Source organism: Pteropus vampyrus, unplaced genomic scaffold (genome assembly GCF_000151845.1).
Source record: "Pteropus vampyrus isolate Shadow unplaced genomic scaffold, Pvam_2.0 Scaffold238, whole genome shotgun sequence".
In the NCBI taxonomy this organism is placed as follows: Eukaryota; Metazoa; Chordata; class Mammalia; order Chiroptera; family Pteropodidae; genus Pteropus; species Pteropus vampyrus.
In genome coordinates, this window is record NW_011889019.1 from 238,747 (window position 1) to 248,779 (window position 10,033).

At 48.6% G+C, this 10,033-nt stretch overlaps 1 protein-coding gene across 12 annotated transcripts in view; it reads right to left on the minus strand.

Annotated features, from left to right (window-relative positions):
• The window catches only part of SORBS1 (sorbin and SH3 domain containing 1), a 222,361-nt gene that overhangs the window by 107,350 nt on the left and 104,978 nt on the right, over nucleotides 1-10,033 (minus strand). For 11 of the 12 annotated variants that reach the window (XM_023519823.1, XM_023519829.1, XM_023519828.1 and 8 more), the window contains 2 exons: nucleotides 8,183-8,251; nucleotides 3,618-3,746 (listed from right to left, as the gene is read on the minus strand). In XM_023519823.1, coding sequence (XP_023375591.1) covers nucleotides 3,618-3,746; nucleotides 8,183-8,251 — 198 coding nt within the window. Of the gene's footprint in view, nucleotides 1-3,590; nucleotides 3,747-5,821; nucleotides 5,918-8,182; nucleotides 8,252-10,033 lie in introns of all 12 variants that reach the window. The other variant, XM_023519819.1, reaches the window with a different exon arrangement.

Genomic DNA, 10,033 nt, shown 5'->3' on the forward strand with positions numbered 1-10,033 from the left:
CACTGAGCCCCGCATTTCACTCTTCCAAATACACTTACCTTTGGCCTCTGCTCTTCATTTCCACTGCCAGCACATGGGTCAAGGTGCTCTTGGCCTCTAACTGAAATAGTGCAAGTCTTTAAGGAACCTCTTGAGCTGCAGTAGCTAGAATAGTTACCATGAAAGAGCACCTGCTGTATGCCTGCAACTGTGCTAAAGGTTGGTATGAAAGAGTTCACTGAATTCCCAACAACTTTAGTAAGATCATCCCCATTTTACAAATGAAGAAACTGAAACTCTCTAAGGTTGAGTGATTTGCCCACGTCACAAAGATAGTAAGGACTATGTGACTTGTGAACTAGACCATCTTTCACAGGATGAGAGAATTGGAATAAGGACTGGAAATAGGGGATACCTATGAAATGTGGGTGTCGAAGGGCCATTTAAGGAAATAAATCAGGACATAGGTGCTGGGCAGTAGTACAAGACTAGCGCTTCCAGCCTAGGCAAATGATCAGCAACTCGGGGACCTATAGGGTTGGAAGAAGGCGGTAAAGCCAGGAAGCAAGCCAGACAGGGGGCAGACAGAAGCTGGGGGACAGAAGCTGGCCCAGGTGATAAGGGAGGGAGCTGGATGCTATCTGACATTGGCTATCTGTGAAGACACTGGGAGTAGGAAGCTTGCCGATCTTGGCAAGAGCCACTCACTTGGGCTCCCAGTCCAGGCTGGGCATGAATGTCTGCAAATACTGCTGAGAACTGTTTTCATGAGGCCGGTCAAGGCTCAGGGGCTCCTGGGCCCCAGGACAGGAGTGCAGACTGGTGTGGGCCAGCAAGTTCTCTCTCCAGAGGCTCAGATACAGGGAGTAGGCAAAGATGACAGGAGGACTTGGGAGCCACAAGGACATAGCCACAGTCAAGAGCCAGCAGGATGCTGGACAACGAGCAGTAGGGTAAGAGGACAAGATCCCCAGTCCTGAAGGTCCCGTCTCTAGAGTCACATCCTTTTAACCTCACCTCCAGTGTTATCGAATTCCTGCCCATTGTCTACTCTTAATCAGTATGGGGGTTTCCCTCCTCGACTCAAACCCAGCTACTCCCTTCCACCCAAACTTCCCTAGTGTACAATCCTAAATTTGCCTCTAGTGAATGGGATTCAATTTCTCAGGTAAATTTCCAAACTTCTCAAGGTCACAGAGCAATTTGGAACTAAAAAGGCTTGGAAACTATCTTGCTCAAGTCCCTCATACTTCATGTGTACTTCAAAGATGTGACCTACCCACGGTCAGAAAGCTCGGTTGTGGACTAGAGGCTCATACCTGACTCTTTCATTGCAACAAATATCTTTTGTCCTCATCTAATGCACCCAGAATTACTCCTCCTTTTCCTCCTTTCTCCCCACTACTCATCACAATTCCCAGTGACTCATTTAGTGCCTGGCACAGAGATGATGCTAAATGAATTTCTGAATGAATGATTTGAATTCAGTGATCTCAATTTACCAGGAGGAAAATAATCTAAGATTAATTTACTGTAAGGTGTAAATGGCTGATAGCTATCCCCTAATTCTTCAGAGCAGTTGCATTTTAAAACATATTTTTCCACCCACATTAGGTGTTAGAAATTTATAAGATATAGAATGATTTGGGAACTAGAGAGAGCCTCCTAAAGTGCCTCAAATCACTGCACCGTATGATAGTGAAAACCTACAGACGGTAGAGTAGCATTTGCATTCTGTAAGTGCCACACTGGGACCACCAGGGGGAGCTCCAGGCTCCGTCTCCTTTCATTCACCACTCTCATTCACCACCAGAGGAAGGGCCAGTCCATTGATACAGGTCATTCTATTGGGCTGTTGGGCTGTGGAATGGTTTTTCTTTTTAACTACTGTTTGAGATTCTCTCTTCTCCAAATGCCTTCTAGCTTAGGATCTGGATCTTCCCAATTAGGCCTGATGAGCCTGGATTAGACTTGTTTTAGGAAATAATTATTTTGCCTTCACTCCTTGGCACCCCTTTTCTGGAGATGGCAAACCACGGTGGAGCAAGTCAGATGTGGATTCAGAAATCTACTGGGTTCAGGAATCTAGGGCTACTTTTGACTTATAGTGCTAGAGGTCACTCATGCACTTCCTGAGCCAACAGAGAAACACGGATCAATATGACTAGAATGGGGCCTGTGCTCAAACCCCACCTGGCCTCATCCTTGGGCATCTGCCTTGGCACCTGTTACTGGTAGCTGGGACAGGAAGAAGGCCAGTTCCCACGATGCTGGGCACTGACCATGTCCCTCCTACATAATTCCACCATACACAACACACTGTTCCCCCCCACTGTATCAGAGTTTTCATGCCACACTTCCTATCCTCTTTGGTCCCAAGGGAGTGGTCGTCACCCCAATTCCTTTCTCCCTTTATTTCCTTCAAGAAAGAAAGAAAACTCCCATCCCCTAGAGCAGTAGTTCTCATATGTGGTCCTTGGACCAGCAGCATCAGCATGGCCTGGGAACCTGTCAGAAACGCAAAACCTCGGACCCTACACCAGGCCCACAAATGGGAATCATAAATTCTAAAGCTTTGGCCTGGGCCCAAGAACTGGTCTTTTTACTCCAGGTGATTCTGGTGTAGCTCAAGCGTGAGAACCACTCACCACCCCACGGTGTGAAGAGGGGCTGCCCCACCCCGCACTAATCGTGCCTGTGGAACCTCACAGTCAGTGTCTCCTAACTCCCAGGACACCTAGGCTGTGACATGAGCCCTCTCCAGAGAGCCCAAAATCATCACAATCAAAACCGTCTAATAGCTCATTCTGTGCCACCAGATGTGGTGCAAATCATTTTACATATTTCATCCTCACAATGATGCCACAAGACAGGTGCAGTCATCGACCCCATTGTACAAATGAGATCACTAGAGTTGAGAGTAAATATCTCGTCCAAGGTTGCACAGCTAACAGGACTTGAACACAGATCTATCAGGTTCCAAAGTCACAGGCCTAAACCTCAACGCCATGCTCTAGACACCCAGGCTTCCTGAGTGATGGGGCAGGGTGGGGAGGTGGGCTTCAGACCAGCTTCTTTTGTCTCCCTTCACACCTAGTGCACACTGGCCTCAGAACTGCTCTTTTGATCCCGTCCCCTCAGCTGCCAGGTCACCACCCCAATCCTGAGCCCTGCTGCACCTCTGCTTTCCTGGGAGCCAGGTCAGTCAGCTGCCTGCACATCTCAGTCTCCCTCTGGCTTCTTCCCAGCCGCAGTCCTGCCTGGCCAGCCACAGCCAAGCTCTCAGAAGTGGGGATGGGCTTGGAGACACCTAACTGCTAGCCCGTGTCACCATTCCCTCCCCATGCCCCTAAGCCATCTCTATCCTCACCAGTGCAGTCTGCAGAGCCACCAGCTCTGTAACAGAGTTTCTGCTCATCTGTTCCAGCAAAAGCTGAAATAAAGTGGTGGTTGCTGCTGTGCCCTTGCCTGAAGCAAGTGAGTACCTATCAGGTGAGAGCACTGATCACTACCCATCACAGGTGGGACAAGGAGCTGACTGTCGCAGGGCCCCCTGGGAGAATCAGGAGGCCGCTGATAAATCTACGCCTATCCCACATGGCTTTGAACACCTGCCCCCAGTCCCACGGGTAGCACACCTGGTTTGCTTTCATGCTGCAGGGTTTCCGGAGGGCTCACGGGGCTACTGCTTGGGGTTTCCTGGTAGGAGGACGATGCCCGGAGAGTCACGGCTCCCTTCCCAGTGCAGACTTTTGTAGGATCCATGTCTGAAAAGAAAAGACCCCAAAGAGAAGACTGAATCCAAGGCTCCCGAAGGATTAATCAACAGTCAGATAGCAACTTGTTATAGCTGGGGAATGAGATGAACCTGGTGACAGCCACGCAGAGTCTTGTGGTCAATGAAAATTAATTGGTGGATGGCGCAGAGGGCTGAATCACATTTTCAGAGTTTTACCACGCACCATGAGGTTAGGTGAAAATGGAGGCAACAATGAGTTCTGAGTAAATGTGAGTTACAGTAGCAGCTGAAAACATTTCAGAATGAGAGCATGTTGATTCCTTTAATGAAATGAAGTTTAGGTTGGTGACCAGTTAGTAAGGCAGAGTTTAAGAAAGAGTTTATGAAAGATTTCCCGAGCTTCCAGACCATCATTCTTATAATAGATCAAGCTGGCAACAGCAAGAATTAGGTGGTTGCTCTGCAGAGAATCCCTGCTCCTTGCAATTGTCCAATGGCAAAAGGAAAAGAACATCAGCAAGTCCAGACCTCTGAAAAGATGAGACAGGGTGTGCTGCCTGGGGAGAAAGGTAATGGGTGAGAGAGCCTCGTATGCCAAACTTAGTGAAGAAAACGTGCACCAAAGAAAATGACCAGAAACACTAAATCTCCATGAACAGTGTCCAGGGCACTGCCAGCTGGGCCGTCACTGGGTCCTGACTCTCCTACAGTTGCCAATGGCCTAATAACAGACCCAAGTCATCTTTCAAAATTCCATTGAGAAGGATTTCAAAATAGGCTTCAAAGGAGCTGGATGCTCATCCTCCAGGAAAATCAGTGACGAGAGGTGCAGACCACACAGTCCTAGGAGGCACCTGTGCTAAATGTCGCTTTCTGTACGACTAGACTGAACTGAACTCCATGGTCATGTTTTTTTTTTCAAATCGTTCACAGCACAGCCGGGACCGCTGACCTAAAATTGTCAAGCCTGGGATTATGAGGTAAAGTTGAAGGTGGCCATTGGGCCGGATGTGAGCCCAGCTGTCCAACTCATCCCCATTCCTGTGCCAGGGCGGAGAGAAGCAAATCTCTTCTCTCTCCTCTCTCTCCCTCCTCCTTTCCACTCCAGCAGCCCTCTTTCCAACAACTCAGACAGAACACTCATTAGTTGGACAGAAGAGAACAGATTTGCCCCATCAGCACCTCTTCCACTGAAAGCAAAGCACAAAAACACAATGTATGGCAGAGTGGGCAGCGACCTCGGAGAGCATCTGACTTGTCCGACCCTATCAAGAGGATAAATGACTGATGTCACAAAACTATTGGGAAAACTGATTCATGGTCTTTGCAAAAGCAAACTGACAGAGGCAGCCTGTCCATAGGTTCCTGGATGCACAGCCAGATCTGCCCAGCTCCTGAAAGCACCGCTGGGATAAAGTGCCACTTAGGCCTCAGGCGTCCTGTTTTGTACAGAAGGAAGCTATGAGCCAGAGGTGACATTTGAACTGTATCCCTCCTTGGAGAGGAGAAGGAGGAAGTGACCGCAAGTGAAGCTGGGGGTGGGGACGGAGTGCTCTGTGAAATGGCCCGGTGAGCATCACAGAGGTGCATCTAGGTTTGGCATCTAAGGCGGCTGCTCCAAGTTCAGCCCAATTCAGAGAGAAGTTCCCTGTGTGGTAACGTTCATTCTGAGGGACACTGGAGTTTGAAATAAAGTACTGGAAGCTGGAAACCTCTATGGAGAACCTAAGAAGTCCATGTACCTTAGACTCACACCAGGGTAAACTGTCCTTTTACCCTGGGTAAACTGCCTCTGAACTGTCCTTCTCCTGAAGAAGGAAGGAGCTAGGAACCTATCAGTTTTGTCCACAGACTGGCTGACTCACAGAAGTGTGCATGCACGCACACTCGCATGTGCACACACACGCACGCACACGCACGCACACACACGCACGCACACACACACACACACACGAAGAAAGGAAACCAACTAAGGAAGTGGGAGGGAATGGCTCCTAAACATGCAAGGATTAAGCGTCCAAGTCTCTGTTAGAAGGAAAGAAAGGAAAACCATGCATGATCTGCTAACAATTAAATAAAGGAAACCAACCCAAGGAGAGATACCTGGAGGGAGTACTAGGCCTGAAGAGTTTTTCACTGTCTTCACAGGAATTATTTTAACAGCAGAAATAGAGCGTGCACGTAAAGGGTCGGCAGTTGCTGAAAACACAAAAGGGTGAATGGTGCATCCAGAAAGAACATTTGGGAAACACTCGGGCCGTTGAGGAACTGGGCAGGGACAATAGGAGGAAGTAGCCCACACGGAAAGGACAATAGAAAGAGCAGTTGATGCAGTAATTTAAAATAACCTGCTTTCTCTCTTTAGAGGTCCCTGCCAAGCCAACAGAACCCGCCCTCCAACCATCACCCAAATGCAGTTGGTCAGTTTTCTGTGCCTCCTGCCACACCAGGAACTTGCCAAGCTTTACACAGATGCAGATGGCCTGGCAAATAAAGGAAGGGGAGGGCGATCAGGGTCCAAGGGGCCCCCAGGGAGAATGTTGGGGGGGTCTGTGCTGAGGGGGACGGGGAGGGCTCCGAGGGGGAGAGCTATGGCCCAGGCCCCAGGTGAGTAGAAGAAAGAAAGGAACAAGGTCTTGATTCTCCTGGTTCTTTCAGCCATCACAGCTGCTTCCTCAAAGTTTAACTTTTGGGGACCTGTGCCTGTTCTGACAATCACAGCCATCTGACCTCGAGCAAATCAGAACCCCCATCTGTTGGGCAGCAGATGGTCCTTATAAACCCACCTTTTCCTGGGCAAGAGGTTGCCAAGTGTCCAAGTGCATGTTCAAGAGTCTGGGCAGCACTCAAGTGCACAGCCCAGGATCCTGACATGCAGCTGAGCTTTAAGAAAATTGAAATGCTGCCTGGGATGTGGCAAGGGCTGCTGTCCTCAAACCCTGGGTGGCCATTCTTATCTGTGCACAGGCTTCTCTGGGGCCCCTGCCTCCCAGATTCTTGAATTTCAATGGTGGGCATATCCCCAAACCCTCCTTCTAACACACCTGCCGTGAGGCCTCCCCTCGCCCTGTCACTCTAACGGCAGTGAACTAAGAGATGGGAGTTCGTATGCTATGGTGCCAGCGTCACTCCAATGGGCAACACCCAGAGGTTCTATGGCCCCAGATCCACATAATAACTGGGGGGTAGGGCTGTTCAGGAAGCAAGAGGGTCACTGCTGAATCAGCGTCATGCTGGTGGATCTGTCAAAGGGACAGGAGGGAGAGAGGCACCTCAGCAACGGACGGTTCACCTTCCAGTCCTTCGTGCTGCTATTTCATGAAGCATATGGCCGTCAATAACTAAGTCGATAATGACAATACTGCATATATTAAGATACGAACATGCTTTCACAGCAATCCTATCAAAGGGCCACTGGGCAGGGAAGGAGAACAGGCCAGCAGCAGGACACCCGTGCCACAGAGGTGGCCACCCCAAACCAACCAGCCCCCCACTCCCCATCCCTGCTGCTCGCTCTGCCTTCCCTCTCTCTCTTCCTTCTGGCTTTACACTTGGCCTGGTCTCAAAAGGAATATCTGGCCTAAACCAGATGAAAATCACAAAGGCCAAACATGTCAAACTCTCTGAAATTATTCGAGAGATGGCACATTTTGACTTACATGTCCAATGATAGGACTTTTGCCCTCCCCCCTCTTTGATATCTTAAAATTTAGTGGGATGGGCATGGAGAGAATCTCTGGAACCCAGAATCTGAAGCAGGAAAAATACTGCCAATCATTCAATTCTCTCATTCTTTAGATATGGGGACTCATATTCGTAAGACAAAGATGTCTGTCGGAGGCAAAACTGGGACTTACGCCCACGTCTCATCACTCCAACTCAAAAGCGACACGGGGAGCCCTGCTGCCTGTTATTTGGGCAGCCACACTGAGATGTTCTGGATGACAGACTACAAGGCAGAGGGGACCTCAAAGATCCTCTGATCCATCACTCATTTCGTCCTTAAATTTTCTGTCCTGAAAATTTTTTAAACTGAAAATATGAGATGATGTGCATGAAACTAATGCCACTGAAATAATTTATTTCGGCAATTTATTCTCTTGCCTCAGGGGCAGGACTGTGAAGGTGAAATGCTGGGTAAGAGAGATTCCCGTTTGATAAATGCCACATGCACCAGGCATGAGGTATGCCTCGGTCTGTGTATTTGATGTTATTTGAAACAGCCTGTGAGCTAGGGACAGTTTTTAGTATGTCACCTCACAGTGGGAAACAGCAGCCTCACACTCATGAGATGTAAGAACGTGTTCATCGTTTTAGAAAGTCAGCGTGGGAAACAGGTCTCCAGTTCACGGCCTGATTGGACTAGCAACCATTCCCACCAGGCAGGTGGTCCAGGCACGACATCCTCTGCTCCTTCTAGAAACACTTTCCATGACCTATCAGGCTTCCCTTCAAGAGCCTTACCTTTGTCCTGCCCATTGCTGCCAGGTGCCAACCCGTTCACCACAGCTTTAGAAGCACCAACGTCACATTCTGAAAGGAAGAAAGAAAAAAAGCATAAGGCTAGTGATGAGGTCTCCCCAACATTTATTGAATCCCACCTGGTGTGAGGTGCTGGGGACACACAGGCTTTCTCAAGTCTGGGGCTGGGCCCCTTTGGGCGTCATGGGAGAATTCTGAGAATTGTGTGTGGCTTGAACTAGGAGAGAAGGCAAACACTGTTTGGGAATGAAAATACGTGGTGGGTGATATAAATTCTCCTGCCTTCTGGCTATGACTTTGTTTCCAACGTATTTTAAAACTCTGCTTAATTTCCTCAAAATGGCATCTGCTGCCTGACAAAGCCTTATCTGCTCATTCAAATGCCAGCTCAAAGGCATCCCTGCATATCCAGAGAGCTGTCACACAGTTGAAACCTCAGGCTTCTTGACAATTTCCTTCACCTCGCCCCACATCCCAACATCATCAAAATCATGCTGTCCTTCCCGTGAAACATCTCTAGACACTGCCCCCCTCCTTCACATTCCACTGTCCCCAGCTGAGGCTCTTGTGTTATTGTCTCAAAGATGACATGGCTTCCCGACCACTCCCTGCCTCCATTCTGTCCCTTCTCTACTCCAACCACTGTCCTGCATCCTGAGAACATTGCCTAGACCCTTATTTAATCGCACCACTTCCTGGGTTAAAAGGCCCCAGGGCGCAGGACAGATGAAAACCAAACAGTACCATGCAATATGATTTTCAAAAATCCCTCTACTTTAAATATACTGTATTTTACCTGTATTGAAAATAAAAATATTGGGGTTTAGTCTAGGAATTCAATCGTTTATTGATATTATCATTTCCATGAGAAAAAAATGTATTCCAAGTTCCCCAAAATGTACAAATGACTCATTCAGTATATAATTTCTTAGTAAGTGGGGTGACCTATATCTTGGCAGACCTGGTCATATTTAAATAAACAAACTGACCTTCTTGATAATTAAAAGCAAAGAAACAAGGCCCAGTATCCAGCAGCTACCTAGGGGACAAAGCCTGAGCAACTCACCCTGGACTGGAGGCTCTTCAGGCACTGGTCCCGGCCCTATTCCAGCCGTGCTGCCTTCCCCAGACCTGCCATGCCCGCCACCTCACAACCCCTGAGCATGTCAGATACTTTCAGACCTTTCGGCCTGGTTCCTCCGAGGCTCTGGCAGAGAATCCCTTCTCCCCTTTTCTTACCTTGGGCAAATACTACTCATCCTTGAGACTCGCCTGGAATGTCACCTCCTCTGGTCAGCAGTCACCTTTCTGAGTTCTGCTCAGCTGCAGACACTGAGACCCTCGCTGCCCACCTGCAGCCTAAGTCCCACCCAGTTCCCCATCCCAGAACTGCAGAGGCAGGAGAGAGAAGACAAGTGGGAAGGTAGGTGGGCACACTCTGCCACCTGGGGACAAGTGACTACTGTGCTTGGAGCGATCCCCCACCCGCCCTGCCCCCCAGCCCCGTCCCCAACAGCAAAGAGCCAATCAAGCCACAAATATAATCATAAGAACTGTTTTTTAAAACATCTTTTTGCCTGGATCTAAGGATCCATGCTAAGCATTCCACAATTAGCATCTCATTTTGTCTTTAAGACACAGGGCCCTGGAGCTAGGTATTAGAAACTGCTGTTTTATAGATAAGAAATTTGGGGCCCAGAGAGGATGCCAGGCCTTCAGATCACTAAGCTGGGATTTGAACTCAGGTTTGCTCCATCCATAGCTCATCTTCTTCATCCCCAACTGGGAGAAACACTTTATTTTTAAAATAAAAAAGTTTACATATATTATATA